This window comes from Amblyomma mixtum, chromosome 2, assembly GCF_055824585.1.
Source record: "Amblyomma mixtum isolate Tamu chromosome 2, ASM5582458v1, whole genome shotgun sequence".
In the NCBI taxonomy this organism is placed as follows: domain Eukaryota; kingdom Metazoa; phylum Arthropoda; class Arachnida; order Ixodida; family Ixodidae; genus Amblyomma; species Amblyomma mixtum.
Window position 1 is genome coordinate 203728370 of NC_143013.1, and position 23019 is coordinate 203751388.

At 47.8% G+C, this 23019-nt stretch overlaps 2 protein-coding genes across 2 annotated transcripts in view; one reads left to right on the top strand and one right to left on the bottom strand.

The window, feature by feature from the left end:
• The window catches only part of LOC149362289 (uncharacterized), a 122238-nt gene that overhangs the window by 21154 nt on the left and 78065 nt on the right, over positions 1-23019 (top strand). The gene's annotated exons all lie outside the window — the stretch shown is intronic.
• Positions 16122-17545, bottom strand: LOC149362290 (protein GVQW3-like). The gene is made up of 2 exons (XM_089567478.1): positions 16993-17545; positions 16122-16141 (listed from the first exon to the last, which is right to left on the bottom strand). The coding sequence occupies exons 1-2, from the start codon at positions 17543-17545 to the stop codon at positions 16122-16124; spliced, it is 573 nt and encodes a 190-aa protein (XP_089423604.1).

The following is a 23019-nucleotide window of genomic DNA, read 5'->3' on the forward strand; positions in this document are numbered from 1 at the left end:
AAGAATGATTTGGGACCTTAAGCAAGGTGCGAACATTAAAAACCGTTTTTTTAAGGCTGTCGCGCACCTTTTCGTACAATACACATGCTTCAGCAGAGCAAAAGGGAAGGTTACCAACTCTTTTAATACATTTTGGTATACCTTAAAACAAACAATTCGCTTGTCGTGTACCAAAAAAGAAACAATGAACACCTTAAGGAGGCCATGTATATAGAAATTGATAAAAACATTGTCAATTCAAAGCATCTGACAAATGAGTTCAGCGTTCGCTCATACAGGAATTGAACTTATTTATTCCAGACATATATGACGCTTCAACATTAATAAATATGTTGTCATTTGTGGTGCCATCGGGTCAACTAGCACTTCAACAACCAAAGTCATCAACAAACTGCCACGATAAAATGGCAGAAAATAGGAAAAAGGTTGTTTCGATATTTTCGGCTGACGTGGTTGGTATTGTGTACACAGCCGGTGTAGGTGCAGTGTTTACCACAGCCAACTGACGAGGTCATCTAATGTTGCCACGTGTGTGTTCTACTCAAAACCGAAATGGATTCGAAAACAAACAGAATCTGAAAGCAAAGCCACAGCATATTTCAGGCCCCTTTTCTGTAAAATAGGGCATTTTTAGGCACCGACGTAGGAGATAGGCATTTATAGGCACTGACACCCAAAATAGGCATTTATAGGCACTATAAAAACAGTATTAAACATATTTTCAACACCTAATTCGTGCTCATATGTAAAAATGGTGCGCCTACGAAGCGTTGAAAAAACTAGGCATTTGCCTAAAATCCGGTCTCTAGTGATAATCTAACAAATATTACGGAGTGCGCAATAAGGGCACAGTGGAGGATAGCTAGAAAAGATACATGCAAGTAGTAAAGTTTCACAGGTTCTTTATCTTCCTCGCACCGGAGGTGCCCCGTCAGAGACGGTTTGTTCCAACTGGAAGACTGAAGCTTCTTTCTTCGCACCAGGGGTGCCCCGTCAGGGACGGTCGCTCGAAGAGTCGAGATGCAGGGATAAAAAAGGCAATAACTGAAGATTTATATACAAATATTTACAGAATATACAAGTTAGATACAACGGCAACAAGACAAACAACCAAAAGGTGGATCTGGCTAATACTAGGGGAGGCCCCTACTCGGCGTTGCCGAAGATGCGTAGCATCTCACCTTAGCGCAGAACCCCGCTTCCGGCTCCGGGGACCAGTTTTAAAGCCCTAAAGGCCCGGCCCACATTCCGTAGCACCCAATCATTCTACATTCTTCATATCATTGGCTAATCGTGAGCATGGTCAGCCCTCCAACTACCGTAGAGTAACACCCTTTCCAGAAAAGCAAACGCACGGTCGTGCCAGCATGTGCGGAGTAGAACGTTCTCTCCACCACAAAATAAAAATAAAAACAAACACAAATACACATTCGTGCCAGAACGTGCGCGAATCGGTTCCGCGGGGCGGGTGGACACCCGTACTTCCCGGCGCGTTCGCGAGCGGCCGCGTTCCAAGAAAGGAGACGCTCCGCTTTGAGTGCCCCCAGCCGCGTTCCAATGACCCCCGCGAACGCTACCGATCCCTTAGACAAGTTCTCTCAGGAGACAGATTACAAATGTGACTACGAGGTCTGTTAGAAAAGTATGCGACCTTTTCCCGAAGAAAAAAAAACTGGCATAACTGGAGCGTTGGAAACCTAATCACCTTCAAAGTAGTCTCCTTGGGACTCCACACACTTCTCCCAGTGGTGCTGACATTGCTGGAAGTATTCTGAAAAGGCCTCTTTCGGAATGGAGTTTAGCTCCGTTGTCGTTGCAGCCATAATGTCCTCTCCTGTCTTAAATCGGGCTACTTTCAATGTCCTCTTGATTTTGGGAAACAGCCAGAAGTCGTAGGGGGCCATATCAGGAGAGTAATGAGCCTGTTGAACTACGGGAGTCTGGATGTTCGCGAAAAAAGTCTGAATCAAGTGCTAGGAATGTGCAGGAGCATTGTCGTGATGGATGCGCCAATTGTTGACCTGAACTCCGGTCTCTTGCGCCGCACAGCACCACGTAGGCTACGGAGGACGTCCCTGTAATACTCTTTGGTCATTGTTTGACCTTGTGGGGTGCGTACTCGTGGTGTGCCACACAGAGGGAGTCAAAGAAAGCTGTCAGCATCACTTTGACATAGCTGCGCACTTGGTTGGCCTTCTTTGGTTATGGTGACATGGAATGCTTCCACTGTGACGACTGGGATTTGGTTTCCGGGTCGTACCCGTACACCCAAGACTCGTCACCAGTGGTTATGGTGTTGATGAAGTCGGGGTCACTGTTTGTGGAATCTAGCATGTCCCGTGAGACTTCAACACGAAGTTGCATTTGCTCCACCGTGAGCAGCTTCGGCACGAATTTCGCCGCAACTCTCTCCATGGCCAAATCTTCGGTGATAATGGAATGTGCAGAAGAATTGGTGATGTCCACCTCTTCCGTAATTACTCGGATAGTCACACGACGGTCCCGCATCACCATAGCGTTCACTTCGGCAATGACCTGTTCATTTCGGCATGTTGATGGCCGACCGGAGCGTGGCTCGCTCTCCACCGATGTTCGGCCGTCTTTAAACCAATTGTACCGCTGTTTAATTTTGTGTGCTGCTGATAGCATCTTCACCGAAAGCCGTACTGGATATTCCGAACGGTTTCCACTTGGCTGTCGTCCAGTTTCTAGTAAAATTTGCTGCAGTGGCGCTGCTCCTATCGCTCCGCCATTTTCCTTGGAATAAAAAACCGATGAGAGCATTGCGCACTGCCTCACTCAAACGCTGCGTCCCAGCGACTGACGCTATCGGCAGGCCGGAAAAAATTGGTGCATGCGCACGAAGGATCAAGGTCGGCTGGTGCAAGCGCGCTTGTTTAATATCCGTCAAGTGTTCGCAAAAAAAAAAATTAAGTCGGATACTTTTCTAACAGTCCTCGTAAAAATGCCAAAGGATGAATCATCCAACTCCACATACAGAGCATAGCTGAGAAGACAGTCAAAGGTAACCAGTAACGATAATTAGCTACATAGCACCGCAAGTGTGTGTCTCTTCCTTTCTTCGTCCATCGTCTGCCAGCGCTGCATATTTGAGTACGTTAGTTAACCAGAATTAGAAGGTGTAATATGGAGGAAATCGCGCATATTCTAAAGAGCAGGGTAGCTTAAAAGCTGTCAAGGAACTAGGAATAAGGGAAAATTAGATGTATCAATTAAGAGACAAGAATACACAATGCGATTAGGAATAAGATGGTTAAAGTAGCCTAGGAATGTTACGCAGATCTATATGCAGTGAAAATCTAAAGAAATTGTTTTTGGTGAAATAACCGATACAACGCATGAAAAACCAGGCCCGTTTGAAGATCCCCCCCCCCCCCCCCCCCCCGTGCAGCACTCGTCCCATTGATGTCCAATTAACCCTGCTTTGCGCCTGGCACGGCCGCCATATCCACGCTACCTTTTTCATCTGAACGGTTCACCTCACTCTTTGCTACGCCCCTTTACGTCTACCTTTTCTTCTAATCAGTCCACTTCATTCTCCTAATCTCTCATCGCTTACGAGTTAGCACTACATGCCCTGCTGAGGTCCCAGGCCGACTGATGGTTGTGAACTCTCCTCCTTAACTGTTAAGGACTACGCCAAATTATTCTCTATCCGGCACTACGAATACACCATGCAAGCTTGCAATGAAAAAAGAGATTGTCTGCCGCTCTAAACCTTTTCCCGCTTGTAAAAGGCGCCGTCTTTGCCTAAAGTAACCAAGCAACATGGCTTGCTTTTTAGCCGTATAGTGGAGACGGTACTACACCCTCCTTAAAGAATAAGAGCTATCCAAACGGGCACAAGGGTTCTTACACAGATTTGGAGCTTAAGTAGGGCCATAAGTGTTCCGCTACAAAGCTATAAGGAACAAACCTAGTTGCCTGGTTAATTTTGGCAAAAGTGGCACCTAATACAGAACGGCATGCCTGAGAAGAATTTTCGCACGCCGCAACATTTCAGGCCGAATAAAAGATAACGATGACGGTGAATCGTATTGTAGAGCGATATTGCACCCGTAGACACATAGATCATTTTCTGGAGTACATGGCACCCAAAAGTCTTGACCTGGCCTCCGCAAACTGATCAATGTTGCCTGCGTCCGTAGAGTCCCTCAAGAAACATGCGGAGCTCTTAACCAGACACTATTTCCACCTGCAATAGTTTGTTTCTAACGCTGCACGAAATCAGAGAAAAGAGCGCTCTCACGTGCAGTTTACAAGGGTCCGAAAGTGCCCAAATGCCTTGGTGTGCATGCTGAAAAATTGCAATGACGGAAAAAGTGCCACGTCTGTTCATTTTTGTCTATGCCATAAGCTTACTAACCTCATTTTCAAACAACACTAATAAGAGAAAATGACTTGCAGAGCTAACAATTTTAATATGAGAGTGTTCAGGCACTCGTTAGAAAAAAGCACTGCGTCGTCCCGGCGGTATTGTGTCGAGAAATCCACGTCACGCGTGGATGTCTGGAGCAAAAAATAATTTACAAGAGGACTTACAATGCGAATTGAAGGTCTGCGCATGTCTTCAACGACTTAGCGTTACAAATACCTAATTTTGGATTACAAAATTTTATAAATATCAGTCGTAATTCGAATATGTAACCCTTCGGTCACCAGCAAGGCACGCTGCCGGCTAGGCCACGTAGGCAAGTTGAATTGGCTGAGGTACACGTGGGGTGATGTGTGGGGGGTGTTGTCTTAATCTGGAACTGAGTAATTTGGTACTGAGTAGAGTTATCTAGACACGTGCTAATCATGAGTTACAATTAGAGTAGCATTTTGTGCGTAAACTGCGTGTTGAAAGACACGAATGCGGAAACTGTATTCTGCTTATTATAATAAATGTGTGAGTGTGAGCAATGAATAGTGACTGATTGAAGAGAAGCCACTGAAGGGAGCCCTAACACTTTCTCATTATGCACTCAAAGGTGGACTTTAAGTCTCGCCCTATTTTAATTTTTTCGAACTATTCATACGCCTTGCTGGGTTGCTAGTGCGATTAGGCGTATGTGTATGCCACAGCGCTTAAGAATGTCGGCTTGAGTGCGGAAAGATTCCACTTCGATTTGGCACTTTGGCGTTAGTGTTTGATTGTGTAATAAACTTAGGCCTTCATTCCGGATAGCTTAACTTGGCCTGCTCATTCACATGACGTTACAGTTCTTGACTGCTTTCTTTTTTAGTTTTAGAGGACTCGGACTAGCATGCAGTCTTGAAGCTCCTGCACTGTAATTTGTATTAGATTTGAATAATTTGACTAAGAAGGCATACACCAAGCGCCCTTTAGCAAGTATAATACGGCTTTATACACGCGACATGCACAACTGCTGGGCGCGCGCGGCACGCTCAGATGCTGTCACTCCGTCGGCAGTGGCGCCGTAGCTACATTCTCTATTTCGACAAAGGACCTAGCATGGACAGAAGTAGCGCGCAGAAGTTTTCCACTGTGTTTGCGGTGGCGAATGGACGTCTACACCCACACGCGGTCACCTCATTTGTACTCTGCGTGGCGTCGTAGTGTCGGGCGTCGGTGCTCTCGTGGTCTTTAGCGCGTATCAGGACAAGTCATCAGACTTCTGCGCGTTGCAGGTATGCGGCGACGTCAAGGCTATTCCGTTCGGTGACATCCGGCGGCATTGCTTGGAAGGTTGTCGGGGCCTTCTTTTCTTGTGCAGTCATTCACACAGCTGTCTATAACGCTCCAGCGGCGCACCGGAGTATGCACTTGCGTCATTTACGAGTCATGTAGGGCTACGAACCTGACTTTATTGTGTACGCACATTCCCATTAATTGTGTTTAACTCCTCATGTCTCAAAAAGCTTTATCGGGTCCGCCAGGCAGCGGCGATATTCATAAATGCACAAGAGAATGTGCCGCTAGGGCACTCTAGACAAGTGCGCACGATTGTATGACTTAGAATGGGGTTGACAAAGTCGTCTGCAGGACGGCGGTGCCGCGAGCGAAGAGTAAGTTGGGAAAAATGTCGTCCCATGACTTCTGCTCAGCGTCCACATACATGAAAACCTTGTCCTCTATGTTTTGATGAGACACTGTGCAACGCTTTTCTGCGTATATGCAGTTCGCCGGTGGCTTGAGTGGCTGCTGTTCACGATGGCTTCGGTAAGCTCGGTGGTAAACGCTGTTCCCCTACACGTGATGAGAACTTCTGTGGCACTGTGGCTGGAAGGAATCGGCTGGATGAAACATTTTTCGATTTCGCAGCAGCACTCAGCAAGCCTTCTCCTAAGTCGTTGCGAGTCAAGTAGTCGGTCTTCGTGGTGATCCATTTGTTAAATAATGTTGATGTTGAGGTAGAGAAGGGGCTTAATAGATCCATTTTTATCTGTTGAAACAGATTGTTCGTTAGCGGTGTGAGGTGCAATAGTCAGGCGGGCCTGCTCGATGACCCGTCAGACTGCTGACGCAAACACAAACGGCAAGTTTGGACGCAACGTTCGACATCGGCGGCTAACCACGGCAAGTAATACTTTTTTTGGATTCGGTGGCTGTGTGCTAGTGAACCTTACATTGGCAGCTGTCGGCTTTTTATGTGAAGCCTGAAGAATTGCCTCTCTAAGATTTGTAGGCACAACAAGAAGGACAGCCCTCTTGTCTGGTACAAAGTTGTTCTTCAGGAAGACGTGTTGTTGTTCAGGATATCATGGCGAGGAACTCCTTCTCGGTCGTCTAATAGCTAGCCTCGGCCTTTGACAGGGAGTGCCTACGCGAATATTAAGGCGAAAACATTTAATGTGTCATCGTTGTCGACAGAACGGCGTCAGTAGAAGCTTGTCAGCAGAGGTGTCACGCTTTTGACGGGTGTCCACGTAGATATGTAAGGCAGTTACTGCGTAGTTTCCTTTCCTCAAACACACGTTTCATTTTCTTCATTGCGGCCCCTCTTTCTCCTTTCATTCCCATTTCCTCACTTCCTCTACAAATGGATGACGGGTGTCCGCCTAGATATGTGAGACAGTTACTGCGTAATTTCCTTCCCTCACATACAATTTTTATTTTCTTCATTATGGCCCCTCTTTCTCTTTCTTCCTATTTCTTTTTTCACTCCCACTTCCTCCCTTCCTGTACGGTGCTGTTCAGGTGTCCACCGAGATGACAGAGAATTACTGCGATATTCCCTTTCCTCAAAAAGCGTCGTGTTCAAAGGGCAAGGCATCGCGCCGAACGGGCGGTGGTGGTCCGTGGACTCTCTGGCAGCGCTACAAAACGCTGTCGCGTTCCACTCCTAAAGGCGAAGCCTAAGCGTCATTAAGTAGCAGCTAATTAGTATTAGACATTAATAAGTAATAATTCATTAATTAGTAATTTTTAATTACTTATTAATTGGTCATTAATTATATGTTACGTCCTCTAGTGGTGATGTTACCAGTGCCAAACAGGCAGTAAAAATGGTTCAGAACACGCATTCGCCTCTACGCACTTGAGACAGTCAAAGTGCCCCTAAATTTTTTTTCCAGCCAATTGTTTTTCTGGTCGTGGTCGATGCCTAGCCTACGCAACTTGCGTCGGTATGAATTTAAGTCTCGTATTTTTTCCCAAAGTGCTCAAGCCGGAGGGAACAGTAAACGACCCCCAAGTCTCGTGAAAGCTTCCACTTTCGGCGCTTTCCATTTAAAAGGCAAGTCCACTTTTCTGGGCATGGTCAGAATCGCCGATGCGTGAAAAGTTCTTGAGAAATCGTCGGTAATATGCGCACAAACCTTGAAACCTGCGCACAGCTTTCTTGACGGTCGTTTGCGGAAACTGCACGATGGTGCTTGTTTTCTAATGGTTCGGGCATAAGCCCTCTGTGCTGCTGGTATGGCAGTGAAACAGTGCCTCTTGAAGGCGAAGCGTTCCTTTCAAGGCTGCAGGCTAAGTACGGAAGACTTCAATGTGTCCAGAATTGCTTTCAGCCTCTGTGCGTGTCCCTCAAAGTTCGTCGTAAAGACTACAATGTCTAAGTAAGCCAGACAATTGTTTCCCTTAAAGCCTGCTAACAAAGTACCCATGACTCACTAAAATATTCCAGGAACAGAGCAAAGTCCAAATGGCATGTCGTTAAACTCAAAAAGGCCTTAGGGCATTATGAATGCGCTCTCCTGTCGACCTCCTTGGTCTAGTCCGATCTTCTATTGGCTGCTATTGAGATCCATCTACGAAAAGCACACTGTGTTGCAAAATCAGTGCAGGGTGTTCTCGATTTATGCGCGAGGCAGCACATCTTTAATAGTTATGTTGATCAGGCAAGAGGTAATCATGCGGAACGCAAAGGGACCATCTTTCTTCACAAGAACAACAGATGACACCCATGGGCTCTTTCACGGCTGGATGACGTCGTCCGGCAGTATTTCTTCGATTTGATTCTTGATAGCTTAACATTCTGGTGCTAACGCTTGGTAGAGGCTTTGCAGGGCAGGTAATGCGTCTTCGTCGGTTACGATGCTGTGCTTGTTGACCGATGCCTGCCGGTACTTAGACAAAGAAGAAAAACAAACAGTCCCCTTAACGCCTTAGGAGGCCCTTAAACTTATCCTCCCTGTTCCTGGGCACCCCTGGAATAATACTGAAAGGAAACTCTCGCGCTCGGGCTACTGGCGTTGCCGATTGCGGGTCGGGCAAGATGAATACATTGCTCACCTCGACTGTTTCTTCCACGAACGTGGCAGCTGCAGTTTGGTAGAGGCGTCAATATCCTTCGTTGTAGTTGATAATTATCACCTTAGCTCCTTTATTCTCGAAAACGGTCGATGCCTCTTTTGATGCCGATATTGCGGTCTAGGCGAAATTGCGCCTTCCCTTGATAGCGCCTTCGATGTTCTTTGCATTGTTGACTCCAGCGGAGACCATAACGCTTGACCGTGGTCGGGCACCCACATTTGCTTCAAGTACATTCAGGTCAACGTAGTTCTGTAGTGCTGTCTTCGAAGCTGCCACTTCCTATGTTGAAAGCGTGATTGGCTTGGTTCAAAGGTCGATGATCACATGGTGTGCAGTCAGGATGTCCGTGCCCGCGATTTCTTCGCGGGAACACTGCTGCGGGCCACTGGGTAGCTCCGTATGTGGACTTGTTCTAGCCGTGCATCTTCCCGACGGACCTCTCGCGGTGCAGATTTGCGGGCCGTCGCAAGCGGTCGTCACTTTCATCAGCCCAGCTGCGAACGGTTCTCTGACGGCACGAAGGTCGGCTCCTGTGTCTATCAAGGCAGTAACCGTGCAGACGTCGATTGTACATATCATAAAGGTCGGTGCTTCGTGTATTTCCATCGCACGTTTGTCTAGGAGTGGGGCCACGACTTTGTCGGTTACTTTGACCGTGTATGGGGCTAGTCGCCGAGATATCTAGTGGAAGCGTGGTTGAGAGGATCGTAGTGGATGCTGTGTGGTGATGGTTCTTCGTCTTTGGGGATCTTTTCGTCGCAAACGAACCTCACCTCCAAAAGCACTTTTTCAGTTTCCAGTACCCAGCTAGGTGACATTCCTCGGGCAGCCATTGCTTACGTGTGGGTTGGGGATGCGAAGCAGGAAGGTGACGGAAACATCTACGATCGGCTGAGAGAGTAATGGGCGTGACGTTTAACTTCACTTGGTCGCTGTGCGGTTCACGGTAGAGGTGTGTCGCAGGAGAAACCGCATAGGCCCATGCGCATGTATTGGCAGGGTCGGAGTATGTGGCCGTCCCCACCGCAGTGAAAGGGAAACGGACGGTTGTAATGGGTCCGTCAAGTGTCCCTTCCTCGGGCTGAAGCGTCATCTGCAGCTGGGTCTGCGGGCTCTCGCGGGCGTCGTCTAGCACCACTGCCCCAGAACGCGAAGGCATGGGACGTCTCGACGGCACACAGGACTGCGTGCTACAGCGTGTAAGTCACGACCTGAGCTTCAATTCTGTAGCCTATAAGGGGGAGCGAAGAGCATGCTGGACTTCCTCATCGATTATGTTTGTAGGGGTTGTTACCTAAGGCCTTTGGACAGATGCTAGCAGGTGCCGCAGATCGCCCCAAAAAAATCTCGCGAATAACAACCCAAAAGCTTTCCCCAATTGCAGATATGTCGTCTGAGTGCCTTTACAACAGCCTCTTAAGTGGCCGCATACACCGGCGGGTAGGGTTCTCAAGGGTCCTCTCGACAGTGAGATATTCGACGAATTCGGCAGCAGTTTGTGATGGTCTCCTGGCCAGGCTTGCGAATAGCTGCTCTTTTACACCAAGAATCGCAGAGATGACCTTCTTTTATCGAATAATTTCACAGTTTGTGCGCTGAAAAAGGTGCTGCATCTCGTCGTAATATGCAATGAAGCTTTTATCTGAGTTCTGGATACGCATCTCAAGCATCAGTTTGGGTCTTTCCTTGCGGAAGACGTTATCTAATGTTTCCAAGTTATTTCTTATATACTTCTCAGGCTTGAGGGGAATTCTCGTTCTCGATCCATGTTCATGCTGCGCCATCAAGGGCAGGGATGTCATGCCGCTGTTTGAACAGGGCATCCCATTTGTTGAACGTTTCCACCCGATCCCCTGCTGCATAATTTCATCCCAGTCTTCGTGAGGTAAGCCGTGGAAAGTAGGCCACTTTCACGTCTGTTCGAGAAGGAGCGGCAATGATTTGGGTGGAAGCTACACCTTCGGAAGCACGGTGGGTTCTCAATGTAGCTCTTCGACCACATGTCACGTAACGGTGAGAGCGCCATGAGCAGTGAACCAGCAGACCGATGCGGCACTTAAAGAAATTTCTTATTTGGCTGATTTGTGGCCACAAACAAGCGAACAGCTCGGCGGCAGCGGTAATAACAAACGTGCTTGGATGTCGTTGGTAGCAGAAACCGGCGCTTTCGGCCACGCTCAATTTATAGGTGACAAAGAACTCCCGAGGTGAGCCGCGGCAAGCGCCAACACCAATTGTGAGCAATGTCGAACCAGTTATGAACAGTTACTGATATCCCAGATAAATTCGGGTTGTATTCTGCAGCAACCCATTTCCTTTCCAGTTTATTTGGTCCTCTTCGTTCAGTCGGCTTGCCCATTAATGCGGGGAACCACAGAAAACGTCACCGTGTTCTTGCCAAAAACGTGCTCACGATTCCGCTACTTGCAGAAACGTGTGTCAAGCCGACATCAGGCCAACCGGCTCCGACACCAACGGATGAGGGAGTACGATGACTTATATGACACACCTGACAATCTTTCTAGCCGCTAATCCAATCTCAGGAAAGAAGAACTGGTCGTCGTTTGTGCAAAGAATAAGATCAGCGAGGTCCGTGTGAGTCACCCCGACTGGATACGGTGACATGATGCTAGCTATTAGCGCCGTCGTATCCAAACCGGCTGTCGTTTTTCATTAACTGTGCGCTTTCCTATGCGCTGTTGTTTTTGTCACACTGACGTCACGCCCGAACGAAATGAAATATGAAATATATCTTACAGAATGTGGCCCCTAGTCGTTATTTCCAGTCTGAAACAAAGTCCGCGATTTTGAGCACGAACAAACAAAACTCAGAAAGCTTTGCGGCACTATACACTTCTCATACAATGGTCGTGTAATGGTATCAAACGCTTACATTTGAAAAAGATTGCTTTGTGTTACGCAGAAGACTCCAGCTTGCCGTGCAGATAGCTTCGATTGCACGCTCGAAGATTGCATCATCACTGTCTACGACCGTACCTGGCGTCGAAGATCAGTCTTCAAAGGGCACGGCTTATAGGTCGCCAGTGCTCCAGGACAGGTAAGAAGCAGGGCGAGTATACACAGAATTTGGTCCATTTTTACTTTATTTCGACAGTTCTTCTAATGTGCACTTTCCTGCATCCAGGAAATGCTTTCCTCGAATTTTGTACCATGCCTTTTAGACTTAGTTTTTTGGTCTATACCAGGTGACTTACTTCGCTGTCACCGACCACCGAATTTATAATTCCAGATGTGCTGTCCCCGATAAGCTCATCAATTACAACGGTCATTATGGAATCCCACAACACTAGGACACTTCATTGGGTACCTACGATCCCTAAGCATTGCTTTACTGCATCATTTTTGCCATAACGCTTTATTTATCACCTTGCGTGTGGAAGGAAACGTTGGAACGACACGAACTGAAAATATAAGCGCAGGGGGAGAAACGTGCGTTATTTTATCTTGCGTTTGCATCGCGCCGTGCAAGCCACGCCCCCGTTCGAGTACAGAGCCCGGTCCTTCAGGCGTCGCACTCTCCGGGTCGACCCGGGACATCATTAGTGTCCCCAGGTTATCGCCGCACGGCGCCCTGGGCAGCGTATGCAACTCGAGGCGTGTCCCTCGTCCCGGCACACCGTGGGACTTTAGCTGCCTCGCGAGGACCCGACGCACGCGAGCGATCTAGATTGCTCGACAGAGAGGAGGGCAGCGAGGCGGGTGGCACGCATAACACACCGTGTTTTATTCTGCCTCGAACGCGGGAGGCTCTCGTCCGTTCGGTTTTTTGGACGGCCTTGAGAGGCGCAGTGCACGCAACAGTCGTCTAACTTTCTGACCTCTCGGAGCGTACGCGACCCGGTCAAAGCTGTAACACACGAAGGTAGTACCAATGAACCTGAGCATTTGTTTTGCACCAACTTCCTTAAAATCAAATTTTGTCTCCACGTTCTTCCTGTAGCACGTTTAAGATTACGGTGGCTCGACGCCAGAGCTGGATGCAAACCAGCACTCCAGTAGGATCTGTTACTAGCAGGGGGCGACAGAAAGTTAGTTGCGTGGAATGTGATTAAGAAGTCTGCGAAGATGAGGTGGTCGCCGCTGGAACAACGAGTTGGTTAACTGGACAGATATGGTTGAGGCATTTGCCCTGTAGCTCGTGTCAGGAGCATGGTAATGATAAGTAGGATCTCATTATTGGCTGACCTACTATACTTTCTTGCAAAATGTATAACCTATCTCCATTAGATTTTCACAAAAGGCGAAAAAGAAGCACATATAATATACGTGAGGTGTGCAGCCCACAGACATGAGCATATTTGTCTGCAGGACACTCGATCTGTGTTAAGTACGGGAAAGAAGGAGACATTTTAAAGCGAGTAGTTGGTCTCGTAAATAATACTTGCGCTCCAGTGCAGCCGCATAGTGACTAGACGCGACAAAGACAAGAGCCTCATGCTCCAAACAGAAATCTTGGGTAAGATTTCCCTTTTTTGTTGCGCATTACGCGACATATGCGCAATAGAGAAGTGTGGTCACGTCCGTGTTTCATTCGAGCTGCGTCACGTATCGTGCATCCGAAATATCTTTAGTCAAATAATGTTCACCTGTGAAGTAGTACCGGAGACGCAAGCGCCCATAAGTTTTCAACACACACGCATGAGCACACAGTGGCCAGCTGGGAAACCGATGCATATGTCCGAGCGAATGCCGGGAAATAACCACGAATCTTTGGGCCACTCAAGGATGTAGTCACGACGATAGAGCAGATTATTTCGAATGCCGAAGTGGCGAGCTTGGCGTTGGAGAGCTCGAAAGGCAGAAAGGCGGGAACGACGGAGTAGAGTGCTAACGGACACCAGTGGCGTAGCCAGAAATATTTTTCACGGGGTGTTATACGCCGCCTGTTAAAAAAAAAGAAGAAAGAACCTGCGCCCAAACAATTAACATAGTCATGTTTCTCCTTGCATAAAGTCGAAGGGGTAGTTATTTCGCTCACTATATATATCTGCAAAATACGAGTTCATGCAGGACTCCGAGCACTCGATTCGTATCGAACACTTATTTTTTCACAATAAACACTCGAACGAGAAACCGCGGCTTTTGCAATATTTTATATACAACAACGCTGAAGCTTCTGATCTACAACGGTCAAAAACTGCGAACGAATGGCATTTATCGAAACTTCTATCCCATTCATATGAAACTGCGCCCGGCCACAAATTCGCTTTAAAAATAAAAACACTTTTTATTTTCGTGATAGTTTGTGATCATTTCAGGACAATGCAAAGGATTAAAAAGTAGGTGGTCGTGAAAAGGCATGCTTAATTGCGTGAACTGTGCCTATAAGTAAATGAAGTGCCATACGTCGTGCGATGGCGAAGAAGAAAGACTCTTTTGTGCAAGAACTTCCGCTTCCTATGATGGAGCCGCGTCAACGTCCTTACATCAATCTTCTAGAGAATAAACCGACGCTATTCTTATTTTTCATTTTTACATTTCAATATATTGATGTGGTGTGTAGATAGAATGGCCAAAAAAAAAAGGCAAAAACGAGGGGGGCCAGGGGGATATGCGGGAATTTCGCGGAGTGTTCTGACACCGACATCGACCCCCCCTCCTGGCTACGCCCTTGACGAAGTTAATACGTGGGTCTTCTCACTGTTTGGACGGCATGACCGAGATGTCAAGAGGCGACGAATCGTAAGCGGCGATGCATGGTTGAGGCGGGTCATTCGGAATAGGTGAACGGGAAAGCGCGTCAGCAACGGAATGCCAGCAGCCTGAGCGGTTAACGACATTAATGTCGTACAAGGGTGGTTGATGGAGCTAGTTGGTAATTCATGACAGCTAAAGCTGTAACACTGAGCAACTTTAAGCCAGGGATCAAGAAAAGACGGGACACCACAGGCTGACAGCGCTGTGCATCCCGTCTTTTCTTCTCCCTTGTCTTAAAGTTGCGCGGTGTTAGAGCTTTAGCTGTCATGAATTACCAACTAGGTCATTTCTTCATAATACTTTTCAGCCTTCTGTAGTCGGGGCAAAACGTGATGGAGCCGCCTTTTTTCTTACTGAGGATCAGTGGGAAGTCCAGGAACCTGAATGAGTCTTTGTGACACGCCTATGTGCGGTGCAACAGAGTAGAGCCGTCGGAGACGTTGTGCCCTCTAAAACTGTGTTAACAAACTCCTCTTATAGCTTTCCTGCTACACCTTACGTGGAAAACCTAGCTGGTGGTTAGCGTCATGGAGTGTACTGAAAGAGTACGCCAATGAAATCACGCCCCAAAATCTTCTGGCACCGCATTTATGAGCACTGCAGCTCTCACTAGTAGATAGCAACGTACTTTCACATTAATCTTGTGTCCATACTCGGCTCTTGCCTAATGAGTTAAATGACCGGACCAAATTAACGTTACCATTCACTACGCAGCAAGGACGCCAGTGCAGTGACGACTGTCGAGAAGAATTGAGCGCGCACATATTTTCAAGGCTCCCTTTAATGGTTGCTCTCATTCCCACTTAGGCTTAACGTGCGCTACTCTTCCGAAATAAAGCTTTTCTCAAGGTATTGCCAACAAACTGTCTTCCCACGAGAGCCAAGTGACCCACTTTGAGCGTGGCCGGTGAGTAGTGATTACGAGTGTCCTATAGTGGCTTAATTACGTGGAGGGTCTTTATTGATGGCGTGTTTACGACTCTCTTTCATCGCAGCGAGTGGTCGTATATTTCGTAGGAGTCCTGAACTCACAAACCATGGCAATACGAGAGGTTCTTATCGCTCCGTCTAGTCCCCGTCACTCACACGCCGGTGCGCGCGTAGAGCATCTTAACGGCGCGGTCTATTTCAGCTCAATGACGACCCAGTTTCATTTATGATTGGGCGGCCTTAGTTCCGCGAGGGCGCTGAGGACTCAATCGTCGCGTTCGAGGGAACGCTGCAACTATAATAAAACGTGATCAAAGGTGGCTTGCTGGCTCCAATTGTTGGCAGGGAAAGTTTCGTTAGTGGCATAGCATCAAAATTTGATCTTTGCGTGTTTAGATGGTAGGGGTATTAGCGGAATATTGTACGCGGAGCATTGTGAGCGAGAAGCAGAGCAGCTAGCATGCGTTCGATCATTTTAATGCAAGAGCATTAAACGCCGCATTGGCGAAAAACATCAGCCGTCGGTCATAAATCTCGCCCTGTTGGGTGGAGGAAAGTTTCTTCACCAGACGTGATAATTACCATTTGCTGGAATGAAGTGACGTCAAGAGAGCGGTTAATTCTTATTGGCTGAAGAGTCGAGACTTGATCAGATTGGAAATGATGTTACTCGCGTTAAAGGCATGAAGAGCTTCTGATGTGATTGTATTGCCAGCACATAATGTAATTAGGTGTCCCTGTGAATTTCTTAGGAGAATACCCTCAGGTCTGACAACCACAGACCGTAGTGAACACATTGTTACAGGAGCCTTTCTTTTTCTTAAGCATTTTCCTTCATTAAGGCCGAGCACAAGGCCAGAGGGATGCTTGTACGCTTTAAAACTGGTGGGCACCCGGCGGCTCTGGGAGTCGAACCCAGACCCTCCCGCATGCCAGGAGGGTGCTCTGACCACAAGGCCATCGCTGCGGTCTCTGACAGCGAATGACAAATAAAACATAATTTGAACATTTTCGTCCCCGTAGTGTGTCCCTAGTTTTTTTCGCGTGCACTGACGCAGCACATACGAGGTCTGTTAGAAAGTATGCGACCTTTGGCGGAAAAAAAATGGCAGAACTGGAGCGTTAGAAGCCTAATCACTTTCAAAGTAGTCGCTTTGGGACTCCACACACTTCTCCCAGCGGTGCTGCCATTTTTGGAAGCATTCCGAAGAGGCCTTCTTCGGAATGCAGTTTTGCTCAGCTGTCGTTACAGCCATAATGTCCTCTCTTGTCTGAAATCGCACTCCTTTCACTGTCCTCTTGAGTTTGGGAAACAGCAAGAAGTCGCAGGGGGCCATATCAGGAGAGTAAGGAACCTTTTGAACTACAGGAGTCCGGTGTTTCGCCAAAAAAGTCTGAATCAAGTGCGAGGAATGTGCTGGAGCATTGTCGTGATGGATGCGCCAATTTTTTGTTGACCCCAATTCCAGTCTCTTGCGCCGCACAACATAACGTAGTCGGCAGAGGACATCCCTGTAATACTCTTTGGGGACTGTTTGACCCTGCGGTGCGCACTCGTGGTGTACCACACCGCGGGAGCCAAAGAAAGCAGTCAGCATCACTTTCACGTTGCTGCGCACCTGGTCTTGGTGACGTGGAATGCTTCCCCTTTGACGACTGGGATTTGGTTTCCGGGTCGTACGCGTACACCCAAGACTTGTAACCAGTGATTATGGTGTTCATGAAGTTGAGGTTACTGTTTACGGAATCCAGCATGTCCTCTGAGTCTTCAACACAAAGTTGCTTTTGCTCCACGGTGAACAGCTTCGGCACGAACTTCACCGCAACTCTCTTTATGGCAAAATCATTGGTGACAATGGAATATGCTGAAAAAGTGCTGATGCCCACCACTTCCCCACTTTCTCGGATATTCACACGACGGTCTCGCATCACCACAGCGTTCACTTCGGCAATGACCTGGTCATTTCGGCATGTTGACGGCCGACCGGAGCGTGGCTCGCTCTCAACCGATGTGCGGACGTCTTTAAACTGGTTGTGCCGCTGCTTAATCTGTGTGTTGCTCATAGCATCGTCACCGAAAGCCGTCTGAATTTTCCGAATGGTTTCCACTTGACTGTCACCCAGTTTCTGGCAAAATTTGGTGCAGTAGCCCTGCTCCAGTCGCTCCGCCATTTTCCTTGCAATAAAGAACCGACGAGAGCACTGCGCACGACCTCACTAAAACGCTGCGTCCCAGCGACTGACGCTATCGGCAGGCGGGAAAAAATTCGCGCACGCGCGCGAAGGTTCATGGTCGGCTGATACAAGCGCGCCTGTTTCATATCCATGTGCTCGCAAAAAAAAAAAAATAAAGTGATACCTTTCTAACACACCGCCGCGGTGGCTCAGTGGTTACGGCGCTCGGCTGCTGGCCCGAAAGTCGCGGGTTCGATCCCGGCCGCGGCGGCTGAATTTCGATGAAGGCGAAATTCTCGAGGCCCGCGGGCTGTGCGATGTCAGTGCACGTTAAAGAACCCCAGGTGGTCGAAATTTCCGGAGCCCTTCACTACGGCGTCCCTCATAGCCTGAGTTGCTTCGGGACGATAAAACACAACAAACCAAACCAAACCAAACCAATACCTTTCTAACAGACCTCGTAGCATTAAGTGGTGTCGCGACCTTTTCTAAGTGCAAGTTTAGCCCGTATTTATCCGTAGGCACCCGGAACAGCCGTGAACCAAGTGCAAAACAATTGTTTGCGATTTCGCGAGCTCGAATTTTGAAGGTACTGCGTGAAATACCGAAGCAAACTGAACACATTTTACTTGCTATGATACGCTGCACACATTGCAAGAAAGAACGAGTATAAGCAGTCAGACAGATATGGCAATGTTGCTCCTTCGCGCTCAACGTCAGTGTTGTTGTTCGCGCTCACTTCGTCGTGACATGTACAGCGTGTGAACGCACGTCTTGATCAAATAACTGGGACAGGCTGTGACTCCTTTACACGCCAGCAGAGTTGTATAGGTTTATGCGCCACGAACGCAGTACCACGAAAGCTTGTCTATTGGTGTACTATAGGGGTGAAGTCTACAGGACACCTGAGCGGGAATTAAAGGCGATATCTCTCTTATTATTAAGTAGGTCACGGCCACACATGTGGAGGTTAAAGCCAGAATAATTCCCCCTAATGTGTGGTAGTCTAATCAAGTTGCCTTTGGCAGACATTGGTCCTATGCGCCTATATGAATTTTGCGTGCCTTGCAGACTTTTGGCGCTGATAGTACGTGGTACCGCGTTTGTTGCTTATTAGCTTTGCAAGCATAATGCGATAATCATTTACACAACCTTCGCGGCTTCCCCAAAATCACGCAGGCTACATCATGGCGCTTAATTCACGAAAAGTTTTCGTCTTTGACTCGTGCGCAACGTGGGTTATGCAAATCCTTAGGCGTTTGTGTGCAGTATAAGCATAAGAGCACGCAAAGCGAGTATGAGGCGCAAGTTGACCACTTACTGGTTTTGCAGAGAAAGGCAGCTGTTAATAGGTCTGTACAGCAGACCCGGGTTGTAAACCTATTTGCAGTGTGCGCGTGAACGCAGGCGGAGCACATGGCACCGGTTCATTTTTTTGTCTGCTCACAAACAAGTTAGGCAGAAAGAGCTGCGAAAGGGCTGCAAATAGCCGTGGAGCTGCAAGAAATTGTATGCGTTTGTCGTCTTTAGCGACGTGCGTCATCGGCGTGCCGATGTAAATAGAATTTACATTGATAGCTTGAAAGCCTGATAAACAAAAACAATTCTCTTTTCACGACCGCCACTTATAATAACCGTGGTCCACCTACAACACCGGTCATTAGGGCTGTTTAATACACAGGTTGTTTTATCGCTATGTCAGGTCGCCTTCATATGTTTGGCATAAAAGCTTTCACGGTTCAACTTAACAGTCTCCTGAGCATGCGCTGAATAGAAGTGTAAAAATCTGTTATGTGTGCATTAAAACGTCAGTTGAAGTCTAGCGTGCTGTCCCGTCGGTTCCTTTTGTCGCTGTCCTTGTGCTTTCCACGCTAGTTGCAATGTCGCAGTCACTAACAACTTAACACCAGCCAAGATTAACGAAATGAACAGACGCAATGCATATTTGCGCAATACCTACAGTTGCTACACCACTAAATGAAGTAAAAAAAAATGTCGCATGGTTCGAACATGTAGTTCTTAAGGACAATCAATGCCCTACTTTTAGGTGCCTGCCAAAGCTGAAGGTGCTCTTAGAATTAAATTATACCTTAAAGCGGGCATTATCAGGCTCTAGATTTAAAAAAATATGCTCATATAGGAAACAAGCAGAAGTGGCGCTAAACCGTCCACTGCACTCGATTCCGCTCATAATGCATAAACGCACAGCAAGGACACAAGGAAAACAGGCTTTCGCCTAAACGCGCGCCTCAGTCGTAAGTAAACGAAACCGTTTCAAGCGGAAGTGATTTGCAAGTGTCTGCTATGATATTGTAGAAATAGAATCGCTTTTTATTTTTTTATTTTCAACTGCGTCGCAAGACCCGTTCATTAATTATCTATCACGTGTAATGGTGCCAGTTGCGGTAGGACGAAATAGCACCGCCACGTTTTCTGGCAAAAGGAAACGCATTACTGCCGGTAGAAGGCGCAACGCGTTCGTTTCTATCTTTACACTCGCACGGGTACCGGCGCTAATCTCCGGTAGATAACAAGAACCCCTTCAAGGCGGAGGTGTACCTCCATCGCGCGAAACGTCCTTGCCCCTCCGTTTATACAGACAGCGCAGCTGAATCCAGAAAACGCGCCTCGATTCGAAGAGGCTCTCAGTTCGCTATCGTCGCCCAGGCAGCTCACAAAGCGGAACAGGGAGACTACGTGGAACGCGGAGCGGCCGACTATCGTGATGCCCCACATTGAGATGACGACGACGAGTACGACGTGGCGGCGAAGAAAGAGAAGGAGCGACCAAGTTTTTATCGCAACCCTTAGTTTTGTTACCCCACCCCCCTTCCCTGCTTCGATCTTCTCGTCGCTCCAAGAAGGAGGCCGGTTTCCGTAGTCCCATGCCGCGTCGAGCAAGACACCCGTCCTCCGAGCAACCTTCCCGGTAGCGATTGTCGTCAGGGGCGCTTTTGTCCCTGCTTCGTCGCGATTCCATCTGCGACGATCTCCTTGAATAACTATTTGACTCGCTTTTTTTTTCTCTCCGCTTGTTCGTTATTTCTTTAATCCCGGTAGGAATTTCGCGTGCCCTTCTATCTGTTTCTCAGTTTTTTCTTTTCCTTGAATGCTGAATGCCGATTATAGACGGATCCCCATCTCGTCCCCTGTTTTTCCTTGCCCGTAAAACCCAATGGCGCCGACGTACTCGCTTAGCTTGTCGTGAAGTGCAGACGTTGAGTCAGGAACCCGATGTAGCGTACGAGTGAACTACTTGCACTTCGAACCAAAAAAAAAAATGACCGCAGATATTTCCTTACTGAAGGCGAGGAAGACGTTGTGGCCTTTATCCACTCTAGTACTTCTTACGGCCACGGCCGTGCTCTAGAAATTGGAAGGTGCATATTTGCATCTGACTGCACGCTAGTATTTGGATTTTTTTCAGTGACAGTTGCATGGACGATATATGGAGAATTGTAAACGCCTCGTAACGTAAACGCCAACGTCCAATAATCTCCTGCTGGCCCAAATGAATCTGATCAGTGTGATCTCGACCACAAAGTGGCACACTGCAGAAGATGGTTGGTTGGTTTATGGGGTTTAACGCCCCAAAGCGACTAAGGCTATGAGAGACGCCGTAGTCGAGGGCTCCGGAAATTTTGGCCACCGAGGGTTCTTTAACGTGCACTGACATCGCACAGTACACGGACCTCTAGAATTTCTCCTCCAAAGAAATTCAACCGCCGCGGCCGGGATCGAACCCGCGTCTTTCGGGTCAGCAGCCGAGCACCGTAGCCACTGAGCCACCGCGGCGGCGTTATTGGAATTGTGCCATCTCTAGTCACCTCACCAAATCCGACCTGACAGCGGGCGCACTGCGACAGCAAGTGGTGAGGGTCCGAGGCCGTTATACATTTCCTGCCACGTCTTCAGCATCGGAACAGGCGAAGAAGTTCGCGAGATCATTAAAATTTTATTTCTGGAGTATGATGTAGGGCAGTGGAATACTTGTTTGCAGAACCTGAGATATGTAAAGGGAGGTGTCTGAAGTAATTAAAAAAAAAGATTTCAAGAAGTAGCTTAAAGCGAATCAATCTCAATCAATTTTCAATCTCGCGGAGCCTGAGAGCAAAATGTGGATGATGACGCCGCCCTGCGACTTATATTCAGAACGTGGCACAGCCTGTGACGGGCAAGATCGCCTGAAACAAAAGTGGGCCCACGCTTGATATCTACAGCAGCGAAGCGGACAGCCATATAGGAGCCCACCGAAGTAAGGTAACGCCGATTCCGGCGTTTCCGGAGACCTTGCTCCCAAACTGCTCTGACAACTTCGAGGGCGCGCTCTTCTGCGAGCCTGCAGACACATCACAAGTGCACTCCGCGTTTTCGCCCGCCGAGGGTGGGCCGCACCGACCGCCCGCCATCTGCCACGAGCAACAATGGCGCCCACTCGATGAGCGACGTACTGCCGTGCTCGGCGAGACGGATAGCCATTTGCTCTCCTCTCATTGTTGTGTTCTTTCTTCTTTTTTTTGTTGAATAACGCGTGGGTTGTGTGCTGCGCACTTTGCTCTTCCAAGCGCTCCTCTGCTTCTTGTTTTGACTAGAGCCTTTACTTCTTTGTACGGTGTTCTCGTATTGCTTTCTAACAGCCTTTCATCGACTGGCGCAGCCTTGACCAGCCGCCTTTCCTGTTTTCTTCGGTGGCCTCGAATATCGCGCATCTGGCGTTCCTCTCCTGCCGTCCTTGTGGCACGTGAACCAAGCGAGCAGCTAGCCAGGTTATACGCATAAGGCGCACAAAGGCGACCTGATATTTAAATGATACAATGTGTGTGTTTACCAAATGAAAGCCGGTAACACTACGCCGTCCTTCGTATGATACCAAAAGCGGGTTGTATAAGATTCGCTTCGCGAGGGCCTTCTGGCAACAGCTACGAAAGTCTCCTAGATTCAACGGCAGATGAAGCTTAAGTGTCTGCATTGCGTTCAAGCTCGAAGAGGGAGATGAGCATGCACTGACCTTTCAGGCGCCATTTATCATCTCAACTGAAAAAAATTTACTTTTCAACCTAAATAGCGTACTACACGGGCCTCAAGAAATCATGTTCCAACAGAAAACGTCAGTAATTCATTCTACAGACACATACAAATTTCTTACACTAAAAATAGTTGAAATGTAATATTAAAACGCCCTAATTCATAAAATCTACTCAGTAGGGATCGTTGAATAAATTTTTATTTCGAGACGCACATAACGAAAAGAATCCAGATATAAAATTAAAAATACTAAACTTTGACAAAATCTCTCAGCAGCTGTAAAAGTAGAAATAATAAAAGTTGAAAAATTCTGTCAGCAAGAAAATGGTGCAAGACCTAGCAGGGAGGTCACTGTTTTGAGAAATATTTTTTGCTGTATTTGCTAGTTGGCATGAACAACGGCCGTATTTTCCAGACGAGATAGACGCAATTCCCTTGAGACAAAG